Source organism: Lactuca saligna, chromosome 4 (assembly GCF_052625555.1).
Source record: "Lactuca saligna cultivar CGN05327 chromosome 4, ASM5262555v1, whole genome shotgun sequence".
In the NCBI taxonomy this organism is placed as follows: domain Eukaryota; kingdom Viridiplantae; phylum Streptophyta; class Magnoliopsida; order Asterales; family Asteraceae; genus Lactuca; species Lactuca saligna.
The window spans coordinates 58235727-58254146 of NC_136420.1; the positions used below are offsets into that span (position 1 = coordinate 58235727).

Genomic DNA, 18420 nt, shown 5'->3' on the forward strand with positions numbered 1-18420 from the left:
AACAAGTTTATGTCGATTTAAACTTGCACGATTTACAATTTTATATGGAAAAATACTAGTACACTATTAGTCTTGGCATTTAAGACTACAATACATTTTAAAAGGGAAAATATCGGATTTTCTGGAGCAAAGATTACTTTTCCAAGGAAGGTTTTCAACATTTCATTCAAAAAGCTTATGAACTCACCAACTTAATTGTTGACACTTTTTCAAAACTACTTGTATTCTCAGGGAATCAGTAAAACAGGTAATCGGCCGCTTTTGAGGATGGAACGCTAAGGCGTTAAACATTGTATTTTTGTCAACATAATGTAATTGATTTAGAAACATGTAAACTTATACTATGATGTAACTTTTTCAATTATATTTATGTTGGTTGTGTGTACTTTGAGCACTATTATACTCGTTGTTATGATACTTTACATGAAGTCCTCCACCCCCGGACGTTTCCGCCATCCTTGGTTTGGGGGTGTGACAACCATGGATTCTTCAGATAGAGAAAACTGCATAAGAATTATGGCTCATTGATCACCTTCTTGCCAGGTAGCAAGCACCAGATTAGGGACAACAACATTCTCGACTGTAATGGTGGGAGGTGGTGCTGGAAGAGTGTCATCAATGTAACCAAGAAGTTTCTATTAAGTCAAGAGAAGAAGGATTTGTTTCCTCCATAGAAGATATGTAGCACCCGAGTAGCCATGTATAAAGTTTGTGATTTAATCTATGTGCAATTCAATAAAAATGTGATGGAGGATTGTGAGTACGTTGGGCGTATACTAGTTACGAACGGCGTACTCCTTTCATGCGCATCATCAGGGGATCTCTGACTTATGCTGAGTGTACCTATACGTACGCTGGGCATATTCAAGCCAAGAACAAGCCCTAATTTTTAGGGCTTGCACCCTATTTAAAGTCCTTAAGTCCCTCAAGATCATTACCCTTTCAGCCTCCATTGCCCTTTTAGTGCAAATCTCGAACCTTATTCTTCTTCAGTGCATTTTTTAGTTTACCTTGTGTGTTTGGGTATTCTTTGGTGGTTTGGAAGAAGAAAGAATGTTGGGAAGAAGCAAAGAAGCAGAAGGAGCTTGTAGATCTAGAACTTGTGCTCTATTTCTAGCCCATTAAAGCTATAAAGTTTGAACCTTGATCATTACAATCTTAGATCTAAGTTTAGGGTAGATTATGGCATCTTTTGGTCTCATAGCTTGGTTTCTTGGAGTATGAGCAAATCCAGGCCATTTGAGCTATCCTTTTGGACTTCTGGAAGTGCTTGGAGTCATAAAAATTGTATCTTGGAAGTTAAGACTCAACCATGAGTTAATGGACTTAATTCATGGTTTAAACCCATAAAGTTTGCAACTTTATGACTTAAGGCATTATTTTGAGCTTGGATATAAGTTTTGGACATAAAGGCTGAATGGATTAAGACTTAGGATTGAGAATGGCCCAACTGGATAGTACGTTGGGTGTACTCTAGAGTACGCTGCACGTACTGGGTTAGTGCCCTGACTCCGGATGGTCATCAACATACGTTGGGCGTACGATCTGTGTATGCCACGCATACGTAATCTGTGGGCTTAGATGATTTTTGGGCTCATTTATTGTTGGGATTTTGGACTTGTTTAGGTTGGGCCTCAGGCCCACCTGTTGTAACTGGGCATTTTTAGACCTAAGGCCATGTTAGGTGTTCTTGGGCCATATTGGACCTTAAAGGCTTTGTAGTTAGGCTTGGATGCCTATTTGGAGTTTTTATGGATTTAGGCCTTAGGTGGAGGGAGGCCTAGTAAGGGAAGGGTAAATGAACTCTTTTTTCCTTAGGTCAAGAATTAGGGTTTTGGGCTTTCGAGATAGAGTGTGACCTAATTTCCAATTAGGGTTTTATGCTTGTATGATAGGGAGAGGATTCCGCGAGTCATCTGCTAAGTGAGATTTGATATCCACAATCTGAGGTGAGTCTTCCTTTGTAGTATCCGTAAGTCGAAGGCATCAATGTTGGCCCACTAGTTTATGATGTAGTGCGATGATTGTCTTTGTCACAATTGTCACTTATGCCTGTATTTGCTTGATGACTCTATGATTTCTATTATGATATTAGGTGGTAGTATTAGGGGTGAAATAGACCCAATATCCGGTTGAAATAAACCGGAGGGGATTGCAAGCACTCATATATGCTTGATAGTATCCAGTTGAAATAGACCCATGGGGTAGGCAATCACCCAGATATGTTTGGCAGTATGTTTTTTTAGTATGTGGTATTTTAGGGGAACTCATTAAACTTTGTGCTTAAAATTTTCAGTTTATATTTCAGATACTTCGAATTCGAAGGGGAAGGGCCCAACCTGATCGCACCGCATCACCCTATGTTTTCCGCACTTAACGTTTTGGGAATTTGTACTCTGATGGCATGTTACTATGATACTCTTTTCACTATTTTGATATTAATGTCGTGTGATTTGAATGAAATTAAAAACAAAATTTTATCTGTATTTTTGGGTCATTATAGGATAATTTGGAGATGATAGCTTACTAGTGAGCATATGAAGAAGAGTAGACAAGGGAGTTTCATCACCGACAGCCATAGAGAAAGAAGAATATTGGTGATGTCAAGATAGAATCGAGAGATGATCGATATGTTAGGCTGATACCATATATGATCTGATAAAATTCACCACACAAATATGTGGAGTGTTATTCATTATATACATATACATACATACATACATACATATATATACATATATATATATATATATATATATATATATAGTAAAAATAATATAATATAAGGATATAGGATAAATACCAAAATTACAAGGAATCCTAACTAATAAATAAATCATCAAGATATCTTTGATATATTTTCGTTATCGTCAATATATTATGATTTCTTCGAGAATGGGATTATGATTCCTTTAGGAATAAGATTATGATTCCTATGGGAATAAGAGTATGATTCCTATGAGAATGCGATTATGATTCCTTCGAGAATGAGATTATGATACCTTCGGGAATGTAGATTGAAGATTCCTGCGGAAATAAGATTATGTGTGGTTAGAGACGATTGAGAAAGGTTTCCATGAGTAGAACAAGGTAAGAGATTTCTTTAGAGAACCTTGATATAAATCGTGACAGATTAGGTGTAGAAGATGTTGGATTAATGTCTAAGTCCATAACTATAATTGGTAAGACTTGACCCGACCCGGCATGGTCCATTTGGGTTGCATGGCATCATGCATTTGGATTGACTAAAATGAGAGAAATAACACTTAAGGTTTGGTAATATATTATAAGTTCTAATATATTAATAAGGTTATTTAATTAGTATTGATCAAGAATTAATTAAGTGATCAAAAAAAGACTAATTAAATATATGGGTTGATTGTGTAAATCATCCATACTTTTATAGTGGGCTAAGACTCCATGGATTATCAAGTTAGGCTAAAACCCATAGGATACTCCATAGATGCTCCATGGTGTATTTGAACTCATGGATCCAAGGAAATGAAAAGTCACGTCAATTAGGGTTTACCCTAATTGTGACACTACATAAAGATCTTATTCTTGGGAAAAATCGGTTACTATGTGTGAGTGTAAGGGCTAGCCGATTTTCATGAAGTGATCCATTTCTTTCAAGTCATTCCATGTGTATTTGATGTTGTGTGAACCATTTGAGGTGTCACACTTGGGGCACTAGGCACTCAAGCTTCATGAAGACAAGTTACAACAAAGAGGTATGTATTCCAACTTGTTATATTACTATGTATCAATGTTTTGGTATGCTAGTTAGGATAATACATTGGATATTCATATTTGCATGTATAATAGAGAAAACATAGATACAAAGTATTTAGGGTTGCATGTACACTTAGGAGTGTTTAAATGCTCAAAACCCAACATAAGATCTGTAAGGGGTCATCGTAATCCAAGAGGGATTCGAGAAAAGAAGAGTTGACAAAGGATCTGTGATGGATCAAAGTAAGGGGACTAAGTCCGAATGATTTTACATCGGCAATGCATAAGTATATTGTCCTCCTATATGATTGGTGAAGTTGTCATATGTGATTAGACCGTTTGAGTCTAAATAAGAGTAAAATGTTAAAGCAAGAGGAGATGAGAGTAGAGAGATGAAATGTGATAAGATGAGAAGGCATGAGATGATATAGAGTAAGAGTATAAGAAGTGATGAGAAAAGAGCATGAGGTGAAAGAGAAGAGTATGAGTAGAGGTGAAGATAAAATATGAGAAGAGTATGAGTAGAGGTGAAGATAGAGTATGAGAAGAGCATGAGGCGAGACGAGAAGATGTGTAGATAGAGTAAGAGAAAAACATGAGATGAGATGAAGACAAAGTAAGAGCATGAGAAGATGTAAGGATAAAGTGGGAGAAAGTATGAGATGAGAAGAGTATGTGAAGAATACAGTAAACGAGAGGTTAAGGTAGTCGTAGTTGTACATAAGGAGATAAGAGCACCAAAAACTTAGACTAGAAGTAGATTTTATTTTGATAATTCCTTACAGCGTTAAACTATGATTATGAATTATTGTAAACCCGATTATAGCATGTGATGTAAATGTTTTTGAGTTTAGAATTCCGCATTTTTATTGAAAACTCCCATAAATCCCAGAATATTTAGATGAAATAATTTGGGTCGTTACAATTAGGGATCCTTAAGGCAATTTTCCCAACAACTATTGTACCCACCAATATCATGGTTCTTTTTTAACACTTTTTCATATAATTTACAAAATAAGATAAATAACTAATAAGAGAACTGAAGAAAGAAAACAACAAAACAAAAGTAAGACCACAATTTTGATCAAAGCAACTTTCTCACAAAGATGTTGATCCATTTAGGGTCATCCAAATATTGGATCTAATATTCCTCAAATTTAAATCACACTGTCTGTCTTTACCTAATTCACATAAACTAAATCATGTACAACATAATTAGTGATCGATCATACAGGTACGTGAGGACTTTTCATGGGTACCCATTGATACACGAAAGCAAGTTACATGGTCGAACCTGACTGTAATTGTTTACTTGAACACTTGCACCTTGCTCGAGCATCGTTCAAAATCTACAAATCCCAAAACAAGAAAAATCATGAGAACAAGAAAAATGTAAAAACATTAATGAGGAGAACATTCACGTTTTTTCACTCAATAGTGAGTGTTTGTCTCACCTTTTGGGTGGGACAACAATTGCAAATTTTGTGTAATTGACTCAGTGTCATAATGTCAAAGTCAAACGCCAAATGTGGTGTTCATGAATGATACAACACCAACTATATGTTGATGTATTCATTAACATCAAATAAGGTGTTATAGTTTAATTTGTACAAATGGTGTAATGAGTTGGAGAAGAATTGGTGTTTTTGTCAATTTGGTGCAAAAAATGGTGTAATGAGTTGGAGAGGTCTAACAAACTGTGAACTTGGTATAAAGTATACCTGTAGTTCTTTTTGAAGGTCTTTAATGTACTCAACAGCCATATCTAACATATCTGCTGTATTAGTTTGCTGCAAAACAGTTTAAAACAAAAGATATTTCACTTTTAAAATATGAATTTAGTCAATTTACATTTTAGGTTCATTTTTTTTACCTTGTCCATATCAGGGAAAAGCTCTTGTAACCTTTTGATTCTTTCGCTTATTCGGGTTCTTCTCATCTGAAATTTGATCCCCAAATCATGATAAATCAATATAGATGTTAGATTATAAAAAAATAAGATAACATCAAGAGTACAAAGATCTTCATACCCTTTCTGCAATGCTTCTTGGGTGTGTAGCAAATCCTCTTTTTGCTCGTGTTTTCCATGGAACCGATGATTCTTGTTGGAAATGCACGAAGTTTTCAGCAGCAGCTGCCATCTCAGAGGAAGTTTTTGGTAAGCTCATATGGTGAAGCAAACTAGGAGTATGGTTTCCAGACTCTCCATTCTATAAATAAATTAAAGCGTTAGCAGAGTGATGAAAATTCCAAAAAATAAGAAAGAAAATAATAATAAGAATAAACGTATTAGAATCAAGATGTACCTGTGAATGTGATATCTTCAAACCACCATCTCTGCTCCTCTTCAAGCCATTGAATGTGGAATCATGCAATTCATTCTCGTTTTCAGCTATTTGGGGCAAGAATCTTGATGAAGAAGATGGACCTAATGAGAAACTGATGTGGTTATTGGAAGCACTTGATGAACTGCCTTTTCTCACATCTTTCACGCCGGCAAAACCTGAGTTTCAAGATCGAAAGCATTAGAGTCTTAACCTTCTTACTCTGGATATTAGTTGATCTTACAACAAATCAATGCTCTAAACAAGAAATAAGATGAAGTCTTCGTTAGATCATCATACATACATCATGACAAATTTGGGGTCTATCAACCATTAGTAAAAAGTCAACTACCAATAAATGTCAATTGCTAAAACTGATATGAACTTTTTAAGATAATAAATCAACTGCAAGTTGAAATAAAGAATGAAATTAACAATTGTTTACCATTTTCAACATTCAAGGAGGACAAAAATCCAGCTGGAGTGCTATTCTGCCTGATGAGATTTGGACTAGTTGAATCCGTAGCTCTGAAAGTCGATGCACAATCCAAATTTCTTTGATTTGTGTAGTCATAACTACCGGAATCCGGCAGTCGCCGTGAAGTGCTACCGTGCATCACAGCCGTTGATGACGGATGTGGAAGATCCTGGTTCTGAATCGACGTTTCTCTCCTTTCCTGCTTCATAGGTGTTGACGAGGGCGACGCATAGTCTAGAAAGTCAAGGAACTCACGTGAATCATATTCAGATTTCTTTTGTTGCTTGAAGAACCTTTCCTCCGGCTCGTGATTCGAGGCGGCGTTGACAGGATCCGCAAACTCCTCGTCTCCGTTCTCGTTGAGTAGATTCGAAAAGAAGGAGCTCGGAGAAGAGCGATAACGCAATAAGGAGCTCTGATTCTCATCTTGTTGATTTTGACTTTGAGTTTGTTGATCGTAATCTGGATAAGGATCCAATGAAATCAACTGTTTGATCTTAGCAAACTCGCCGTCGGCCGGATGCTTGAAGGTAGACGAATGCAACAAAGAATTCATATCTCTGGAAATCGCATCCGAAGAAGTACCATTAACACCATACATATTCAATATGCAAAGACCTACCTAGTACCTACACTTACACACACAGAAGAATCGAAAAACTGAATATTGGATAAACAAGGATCAGATTGTGGAGGTGGTTTGAATGGCTTTGAGGCAATGAATGAAAAATGAAATGGAATCAAATTAGAGATGAATCTCAACGGTGGAAATCAGAGGCTGCTGCTGAGGCTGAGTCTGACCATCGCGCAGACACAAATAGAAAGCTGCGGTTTTTCCTTTTTTTCTTTTTCTTCCTATTTTAGCGAAACAACCAGGTCTTCGTGTAAAAACTAATACTCCTTTTGGCAACATCATCCTTTCCTTTATTCTTTCCTTCTATTTCCACTTTAAACAAATAAATTGATTTTTAGATGTACAACATTTTTTAGGGAATATATGGTCGCTAAAATAGACCGAAGCTGATATATGATCATCTCCGATCCATTTTTATTTTTTTCTAAAAAACAAATAAAAAATAGAGTAAATAATATTTTATCTTCAACCCTACTCTATTTTCCTTTCATTTTTTACCCCAAAAAGTATATTCCGAGTATATTCTATTATTCCAACTTATATATATTTACAAACACACCCCTCTATTAATTTAATTTTTACCAAATATATAATTTATATTTTTTTCATTACATTAATATTAAATAAACAATATTATATTTATAATACACTTATAAATAAATATTATACACGAATTTATAAAAGTATTACACATACACACTTTTAAATAAATATTATACATACATTTATATAAATATTAGACATACACATTTTTAAATAAATATTATACATGCATAGATAACATATTTATGCGTTGGAATAAATTTCCCACAAATGATCAACTAACGCATTTCGTAGACTGAACTGTGCTTCTTTATCTTTAATACGTTTATATCGAGCAAGAAATTATTGGAATTGACTGTCTTTGTCTGTCGTCAATTCAACCTCTATCGTATTTGTAATATATATTTTAATTATAAGTTTTTGTAAAATACATCATTATTTTTTAAAATTTCAATATGTATTTAATTTTTTTATATGAATTTGATGAAAAAAACAAATTTTATATTTATAATTTATTAATTTAATTTAATATATAACAAAATATTATAATTATTAAATATTATATTTAAATTATAATTAGTAGGTAAAAACGAACTAGAAATGTATAAATATATAAACAAAGAGACTAAAACCGACAACGCAAAGTTCATCCCCATTTTGGGAGAAATGAATAGTATACCACCATATTTGGTGTAATACTATTCATATCCCCCAAAACGGGGGAATAAATGGGGGAAAGTTGGAGAAGAATGAGGGAGAAAATGGGGGAAAAAATGGAGAATAAAAGTGGGATGGAGATGCTCTAATAACTAACTAGTTTATAACCCATGAGAACCACGGTTATAAAATTAATCAAACTTTTATAGTAAAAACTAAAAATTATTTATTAGTTATTTTAAATAAATTATTAATTTAACAGATATTTTTTATTAGTTATGTGAAATTATAATCATTAATTCAAATAAATATATAAAATTAATTTTTAATATATATTAGATATTTTTTATTTGTGAATTAATGAAAACAATAATTTAAAATTTAAAATTTAAAATAGAATCACATTAATGAGAAAGTCTAATAAATTTAAAATGGAAAACTAATAGATTGACAAGTGTCAACACATTAATTAAAATGTCTAATATGGTGACACATGGCAAAAGAGGTACTCTTTTATTAGTATAGAGATTGGAATAGGCATCTGGTTTCCAAAATGAAGCAGACGAATTTGGAGCCGATGGAGGCGTGATTAGGGGAGACGTGATTTGACTAACGTATTTGCTGAGAATAGATAGTGGAAGGGCAATATAGGGAATTCTGTTAGATGATATGAGCGGGAAAAATCAATCGAGGGGGGGGGGGGGGGGGGAAGAGATTGTCATGTGGCAGAAATGCTCCTATTTATTAGATTAGGGGATTTCTACAGAGCTACCCGCTAACTATTATTGCTAATTTATTACTATGTTAATTTTATGATATACAAACATGAATGTAAATTTTTTTGGGATATAATACTCTCATATCTTTGGTTTTTCGAATATGACACTATACATAGCCAATGATAATGATACTCCAATTATATGAGTATATCAAATTCTCAATATGCTTATTTTGCATTATTTATTATTTAGTGATATTGAGAAGCCAAGCAAAAAACTTTTTAAAAAATCATAAAATAAGCAAGAATAACTTATGGAGAAACATGAAGTCTTTGGTAATGATGTTTTGCTCTCTTCCAATGTGATCATCTATAGAAATAACAGCACAACACTTACCATAATGCCAATGAGTATTTTAGTCATTATGAGTATTTTTTTTAGCAGCTAACACATACACACACACATCTAATCATATTCTGAAATTTATACATTTTGTCCACTATGTGACTTGAACCCTCAAACATTTGGGGAATGACACATATCCAAAACACATAATAACGATAACCTTAAAACACACACCCATCTACTCATATTTATATAGATGATCGCATCGGAAGAGACATTGTTAGTATTTAAAATAAAAGGCTTAAAACAAAATGACATGTAACTTCATAGTTGAAACAGAATAAAATAAACATAATCTAAAACTTAACCAAAATCGATCTAAACTATGATCAAATTAAAGTAGAATTCAAATAAAATTTATCTCTATATCATTCATAATTCTTCCATGATGATCGAACACAAGATTAATCCATACAGATCGAAGCCCACAAGTACTCTATTTCTTCTTTCTTATATTTCCTTCTCCAGTACAAAATTTAGGTTAGATAGATTATGTAAAGAAATGAGGAGAAAGTGTAAAGATACTGGTAATAAGGGGTGCGGTGGGATATTTTTTTCATTTTATTTTTGGTGAGATTTAATTGTTATTAATAGAATTCCTAATTTAATTCATTTTATTTTTGATGAGATTTAACTATCATTAATAGAATCCATAATTTAATTAATTTTACTTTTGATGAGGTTTAAGTGTCATTAATAAACTTCCTAATTTAAAATGTAATATACGTTTTATAAATTTGGTGGACAAAAATAAAATGATTGAAAAAAATGATGTCAGCAAATAATCCAATGGTGAAAAATATATTATTGAAATGCAATCAATGGCTCTGATTTCTTCAGTTTAAATTAAAGGTTCTCTTTTAATAATATTTAGAGATGATCGAAATTATTATAAAAGAAACGACTTATATAATATAAATGATTTTGTATAACAAGTACTAATCAAAATTTATTTTATGGTTAAAGATATGATAAACACACAGTAGAAATTCAAAAAAAAAGAAAAAAAAAAGATTTAAAGTGGTTCACATGATTAAAATGATCATGTTAATCGACTGGTGGTAACAACAGATAGATATTATTAGATTTGTAGACTACATATATATCACACACAATGTAACACCAAAATTATAGTCTTAAGTACATCCAAAAAGAAATATTCTTTAAGAGACTTTTAACACAAATAAGCAATGTACATTTGTGACATCTCAAAATTCACGGGCAGAAAAAACCGGTTTCATTTATGTTTTTAAAATAATTTCAAAGTAAATCCATTGATTTAAAAGAGTTGCGGAATTTGTCCCCAAAACAATACATGATAAAATAAGATTTATCAAAGCTCGGGATGTTATGTTCCGATATAGACACAAAAGCATAAACAATAAAACATAGACCTTACATAGTTACATACAACTACTGGTCTATAAACAAAAACATATTCACAAGTTCTCCAACTTATGCTCGCGCGCCACTACCTGTAATACAAAGAAACTGAGTAGGTCACACTTGGGAATCTAATGAGCATATAGGGTTTTCAACCCACAACAAATAATTATATTTAATTTCACCAACCAACAATAACCCGATTATGCATTCCCATTATCCTCACTTTACGTCCCTATCACAACAACTATTACAAGGGACCTAATATAGGATTTTCATCGGGACGGAAACTACTGCAAAGGGGTTTCCTCAACAATAAATGTCCTAAGGCAACCATGAGGGGGATAGAATACATCAAATGAACACCCAATTTCACTACACCTACAGGTTATGAGCCTGCCAGCGTTCCACTAAACTGTCTAGAAAAGTCTGTGGTCGCCATCCATATTCTGTTGGACGACTAGATCACAATTACATCGAGGCCCTCATCATTTTTATTTCATCACACATCACTATCTACCCATGTTCTACCCAACATATTTGTAGATAAAATATATTTGTTTATATACAGCTTAAAACCTGCATAACATATTCATTCAATACTCATACCACATAATAAATAGTATATAATCACATAGCACGTATTTCATAGAGTACAATTCATATATGTGTATTATCAGAAAGCAACCACACACTTACTCATATCATATATCTAATACATTCATCAATACTTGTATTAAAATCGTGTATATGAAAGGGACTATGCACTCACTTGATAAGACGATGCTCGGACAACACTAAGGCTTTTAAAGCAGTATTCTTCGGTGAAACTGTGATATCTTCATACACCGGGCTTCTCGCGGGCAGAGCTTCGGCTCGAAACTCTTTTCTTCTTGGGATCTTCGGTGCTTCGGGACTTGCTTCGGGTGTCAGGATGATATCGGGGCTTCGAGGGTATAACTTGCATGTAAATTGAGGTAATATGGAGTGAGAGGAAATAAATTAGCAACCCTAAACGGCTGGCCTCTGTCACACCCTCGGCCGACGGCGGAAACGCCGAGGTGAGCGACGTATTCAAGTAATCACAGTTATTGAACATACATTGAACAGTACAAATATAATATTTTATTATTACCGAAATAGAAATTACATTGATAATGACTATTGTTGAATCACTACATACATTTAACAATCCGGTGTTCGCATTTGTATGATAAGAATATCGGAGAATCTTCTGTACAAACTCTTCTAACCTTATAAATAACCTGAGAATACATGCATTAAGATACGTCAACAAAATTGTTGGTGAGTTCTACAGGTTTTGACACAAAGTATTTTTACATCCAAAAATGTTTTTATAAAATTTATATGGTTCACCAGCTTTTATAAACACATATTTTTCTATTATAAGTATAAAATAATTGAGTCATAAAAGTATATTTAAACTCATTTAGAAATGTCATTTGCTCAAATCCAAAAATACACCATTTGTAAAATATATATAAGTAAACCAAACTTATAACGAATTCTTACGGTTCTCATGACCGAAATGCTCTTTATATAAAGATTTTGAAAACCAATTTATATAAATAAAGTCATATCACACTTTGTGTAAACATAAAATAGCCAAGTTTACTCTTAAAACTTTGTACAAACGTTCGTATAGTTTATATGTAAAACTCAAAATTCTGAATTTTATAAACTTTGTAAATCCGTGTCATATTATTAATTAAGCATTATCTTACTTAATTTGGAAATCAACACTTAACCAGTGGGGCAAACTCATCCCAAAATACTTTTCAATAACCGGTAAATTATAAATGCATATTTTTACCACTTGTATAATTTCAACAACAATTATTAACCATTATCTTTACAATTCTATTCTTTCAAACGTCTCTGCTTACGGAGAATTGTGTCGTAGGGAGAGGTAGTTAAATACCTAAACACTCTTACACACTCAGCCCAAATTGGAAGGATTGACTCAATCTAGATCTATACTTCTTCGAATAAAATCTTCAATATATCAATTTGTCTATGACCGACACTATTCGTCGCTCCTCCACAATCCAAAAAGGCACAAGAAACAAGCCACACAGGCACAATATAAATATAAATGGAGGAATCGAGATCATTACTAACGTTTAAAAGCAGTCGTATAGTAACGAAGAAAGAAACACTTGATGCCTGTTGCCTCCTCAGATGAAGTTGTAGCTAGCAACCACAGACGGAAAATAACCATTCACATAAATCTTTCCATAAGAAATAGATCTACACCAAAGTTCTTTATTATAAATCTATGCCGTGTACATAGACCTACAGTATATGATTCCTCATGGATTAACGGTTATAGAGCTAGGTGTCGATTCTAGGATTTGATCCCTACAAAGGAAAAATACACCATCATAAAACTCTCTCTTTCACCCCTTTCGATATATTCCTCCCACAAACACATACGGGATACACAATAATTCTTCAACTCATAAAATTCGTCGTTCACTAGGGTCACTAACGCGAATTTTAGATTATTAAGATTTTTGAAGCTTAGTGAAATTAGTTAAATAGTGAAATTAACGTAGTGTTCGACTATTGTGGCGATAATAATTTGTATAGTTCCTTGGCGATAATAATTTGTATAGTTCCTTACTTCAGCCGATAATGAGGATGTTCGTTCGCGTAGCCGAATACTCATTTATTCAAATACTCGATAAATTGCATAATATGTCATATAATTTATTAGGTAATAACCCCTAAAGATTTGAGAATCAATTATATCGTTGTATGTGACGCATTTAGTATCACAACTAAAGTGTTTTATATTTTTATAATACTTATAAAATAAATTATATCATTTACTTAGAAATCATTCACACATAATAATCAAGAGGATAATAATAATAATTGATTTTTAGTTTATTTTCAATTAATTATTATATATTCGTCAAATCTTTATTTATAGTCGTTTAAGACAATGTACATTTCTTTTGTACACAATTTTGTTGAATAGCATATTTTGTTATGTATATAATATCTTTTTATGCTTTCTCAATATTCTTGTGTACATATATACGACGAGTATTATAATTATAATTCATCGAATAACTTATATCTTCATATCAATCTACTTATAATCGTGTGATTTTTATTAATATTAATTAATATATCACTACAAGGTATAAATATATCATTTATAGCATTCTACTATTACTTATATAATTTATTAACGCTTTATACATTTTAGATTGTTATCCTCATAAAACCTTAACCAATAATAAAGTATGATGTTATTTTATGTAAAAAAAACTTGAAAATCATCAAAACTTTAAATAGACACTCATGTATTCTCCCCCAAAATTAAAATTGTAAAAGAGGGGCCGTAGAAACTCACATTCGATGCGTGATCTCGATCTACGCTCGGTTCGGTTCATGAAGCTTGTCGTGAGAAAGCGCAAATTAACCACTTTTGGACTTTAAAACATTTTTGGGTTTGTTTTGTAAAATATCAAACAATAGGATTTGCCTTGAAAATATTTAGGTCAAAGGGTTAGTTTAATTTAAGGTATTAAACATAGGGACTTGTTTTGCCATATTCTCCAAATATAACAAATGGGCGCGTCTTATTTCTTTTGGGTGTCTGATTGGAACGAACGGAACGCAACAACGACCAGGGTTAGCCACCCAACTCCGGCGCCCTAGTCCAATCCTTCTCTCATCGCCGACGACAACAACCAAGGGGAAGAAGAGCAGATCGAAGGCAGATCGGAGAAGATGAACTCAATCGAACTCAGGAAACCAAGAGGCACCGATGGTTCATAGAACACGATGAGAGGTGAGTGCAATTGATCTTCGACGACCTCTTCATCTTCGCCTCCAGCAGCAATTGTATCGAAGGATACGGTAGTGGTACTCGACCGATAGAGAGAACCATAGGTGTTTTATCAAGAATGAAGAGGGCAACACAACGAGAGGGGGTCATCGGTGGTGTTTCTCATCATCAGAACGGGAAGAAGGAGGGGTGTTTGCCTTTTCTCCGTCGACTCTTGTGGGTGTTCCTTCTCGTCTGAGGTAGTCACAATTACAGGGAAGCAAAACAGAAGTAGCAGCGAATCAAAAGGGATGTTTGGCTTGTTGTTGGTCGATAATCACAGGGATGTTTGGTAGCTCCGGTCAACAGGGAAGAATGAGGGAAAGGGAGGTTGCCGCCTCTTTGATCTCTCCAGAATTTCCAATCACTCTGATTGTGTTTCTTTGAGCAGTCAATTATGAAGAAGAAAGAAGAAAGAAAGGAGATAAGGAGAAGCTATGAATGATATAAGATAGTCCCAAGGGTAAAAACTTCTCAACTTTCTCTATAATTTGGTTGCCCTTGAGGATCCTTTAGAGTGTTGATTTAGGTAAGTTAAAGTGTGGAAGTAACATACTTTTCAATCCCATTTATTGTTGTACTTTGAGGTAAAATTAGAAGCAATGTATTGCTTCAATCATTCTATGTATTTGTGTATATATTACATGTATTTGTATATGTATAACCATGTATTTGTGTATGTAAGAACATGCATTTTTGTATATACATATAAACATGTATTTTGTGTACTATTGAGGGATGTGGTACAAAATATAAATATAGACGCTATGGTTGTATTGTTGAAAGTATAAATTCAACTATGCATGACTCAAAGTGTCAAAAGTACAATGTCATATTTGAATATCTTAAAAATGATAATATTTTCTTAACTTTCTCGATTTGTGTGTCTTTGATCCGGATATGAAATAATTTTTCTGAAAATGACAACTGATAATCTTGGTTATAAGGTTTCTAAAATATCAGACGGGTCTTAAACCCGATAAGTAGACCTACGGGAAAATCTGTTTAAAGTTTCGCGATTTATAGGATCCGATTCAATCTCAACGATAAGGGTTTTGAGCCGTTTTGAGATGTTCTAAAAGAAAGTATGAATATAACATATTTAATATATATTATAAGCATAAATTTTTCATGCAATTTGTCTTTATTGCATAACGGTTCGCGGTGGTTTGACCGCCTAACCCTGACCAATTTTTATCAGTTGTTACATTATCCGCCCGTTGAAAGGAATTTCATCCCAAAATTCAACGTGTAGATAAAACATTATAAAACAATTGGTGACATTTTCTTTTTGCTTGATTCACACATGCTAAGTTGCATAACTTAAGATTAAGTAGTTGGTCGAATAGATGGCTCTATTCTAATCGCACAAAAAGAAAAGAATCGGGAATAAGATCAAATCAAGTATTTTAAGGTTATCGAATCTCATATACAATTCTATCGGGTGTACTTTCCCAATTATGAAATATTCTCACGGTTTCCTAACTCACTTCATTGAAACATAGATAACAAGTGTGCCATCAGATCGACACTCCTGGACATTTGGCATATGAAAGACGTTGTATACATCGTTTAGTTATCAAGATAACTTAATACTAATATCAGGGCCAAATTATGTTAAGAAATTCTAAGCTCCATTGAGTTGCAAGTTTAACCTGCCTAGTTCTCTAAGCCGAATCATTTCTCTAAAAGAGTAGGCATTTAAAATCTACACAGTCTCTGACTTGGAAGTCGAGAGACTTACATTTTTCGTTAACATAACTCTCTTGTCGTTCATGACCAATCTAAAATCTTTCTCTGGTTCACACAATCTTTTATGTGATCTTATAGGTGATTCTTCGGTCGGAATGCAGCGTATTACTTGTATGCTCTTTGCTCAATTTCACATCTTCAATAATTGCTCAACTTATCGGCGATCAACACTTTCATTGTACAAAGCCTCAAGCGGTGAGGTCTTTATGCTAGTGCGACAACTATCATTGTAGGGAACTCAATTAACAAAATTAGTATTCCATGCAATATACAAGCCTATCATATAGGTTCAGAGCATATTAATCATGTCTAGATGGTTCATTCGGTCTGACCGTGCTCAAGGATTTCAATGGTTGTCAAAACTAATAGGTGAATCTACTATCTTAGTAGGGGATGATAGAGATCGGCACCTCGTGCAGTCTGACGATTCCTTGGGCAAGTTCTGGTTAGCTTTTCCATTTAACATGGTTCTTAGATCAGCAGGAAGTAGGCGTACTTAGTCAATCTTTAGACCACTACCCGAATAGAAACAGAAACTATTAGGTTTCTTGGGTAGTTTTGATATAAAGTCCATTAACGTTGGTTCCCATTTGTACTTGGGTATTTCTCTACCATTACTCTAGTCCTGAGTGTTTCTGACATTCTGCATTTGGTACAAGTCTGAACTTTGTCCACTCAAGTGGCAATCTCCTCTTTCTTGCACGTTCTGTCGTACCGGTACTTAAGTGTCGTACCGGTTCTGTCGTGAAACTTCAGATCATAACTTCTTCGTTATAACTCGGATTGCGATATTCTTTATATATCCAGAACCCTTGTCACGACCACTACAACTTCCTTCATAGATATTGGGCTTATCTAATATTTTATTATTACGCTTATTTTTTAATTCTTAATTCATTTAAGCCACACAATTAAGCAATAAACACATAATACTCAAATAATACATTTCTATTACTTCAAATCGAGTTACAAAGGTTAACCTAGACTATTACCTCAATATTAATGTCTAGCCTAGAAACACGGGCGTTACAACATTAAACTACTAAAAGGATACAAACAATATCCATAACCATACTTAAGATAGAAAATTGTATTGTTTCCCCAATAGGTGTTGGATAACTAAAATATTTATATTTGAAAGTCAACTAACTCTTATTCATGCCAGTAGTATATGTATTTGAAATCATCAAACCTAACAACACAGAAAGAAACAAAGAGTTTAGGGAGTAACGAGTATACACTTATATATACAACTTCTAACATCTTAATGTATCATCTTCATACCCTATATCATGTCCTTAGCGACTATTAGTAGCTTCCCTTTGGTTGTATTTATAGTAAGTTGTACACAATTGTATTCAAATGAATTAGTACAAACACTTCTAACCAGGACTGACATAAGTACATTCCTATTTGGACCAACCTAAATATACATCCCCATTTAATGATATATTGAGATACAACCCACTATTACAAGTACATCTCCATTTGGGACCCATAGAAATACATCCCAAATTTGGGGCCGATAAGAATACATCCCCATTAAAAGGATCAATGCTATTTCATTCCTAATTCGAGACCGATAAGATTACATTCCAACATGTTACTATCTGAATACATCCTTAATTTGGGACCGATAAGAATATATTCCCAGTATGGGACCAATATAAATACATTCGATATTTGAGATCATTACGAATACATACATAATATATTACCTATCTAAACACATCCCTAATTTGGATCCAATATGAATACACTCCATTTTGGGCCAATAAGAATACATCCCTACCACGGGACCGGTATGAATGCATTCCAAATATGGGACCAATAAGAATACATCCCAAGATAGAACCAATATGAATATATCATCAATTTGGGACCTATACATTCAATTAAAATAAAAACATGTCATTTATTAAACATCT

The 18420-nt window shown here is 33.5% G+C and overlaps 1 protein-coding gene and 1 long non-coding RNA gene across 2 annotated transcripts; both read right to left on the bottom strand.

Annotated features, from left to right (window-relative positions):
• Positions 1–4790: 4790 nt before the first annotated feature.
• Positions 4791–7462, bottom strand: LOC145041948 (transcription factor bHLH130-like). Its single transcript, XM_078990202.1, has 6 exons — positions 6502–7462; positions 6039–6235; positions 5763–5942; positions 5606–5671; positions 5454–5522; positions 4791–5081 (listed from the first exon to the last, which is right to left on the bottom strand). Exons 1-6 carry the CDS (start codon positions 7133–7135, stop codon positions 5013–5015), a joined length of 1215 nt encoding a protein of 404 aa, XP_078846328.1. The 5' UTR covers positions 7136–7462; the 3' UTR covers positions 4791–5012.
• A 3339-nt stretch (positions 7463–10801) lies between these two features.
• On the bottom strand, positions 10802–15426 carry LOC145041949 (uncharacterized). The gene is made up of 3 exons (XR_013680492.1): positions 14264–15426; positions 11648–12140; positions 10802–10967 (listed from the first exon to the last, which is right to left on the bottom strand). It is a non-coding gene; the product is annotated as an uncharacterized LOC145041949 (long non-coding RNA).
• Between the last annotated feature and the right edge of the window lie 2994 nt (positions 15427–18420).

What these genes read in the sequence shown, in the direction of transcription:
- LOC145041948 (XM_078990202.1), bottom strand. Translation starts at nt 7,135, where the DNA reads ATGTATGGTGTTAATGGTACTTCTTCGGATGCGATTTCCAGAGATATG. An exon ending in CTCCTTGAATGTTGAAAATG is followed by an intron (nt 6,236 to 6,501) that starts GTAAACAATTGT and finishes CTTGAAACTCAG; the next exon opens with GTTTTGCCGGCGTGAAAGAT. An exon ending in ACCTTCAAAAAGAACTACAG is followed by an intron (nt 5,082 to 5,453) that starts GTATACTTTATA and finishes TGGGATTTGTAG; the next exon opens with ATTTTGAACGATGCTCGAGC.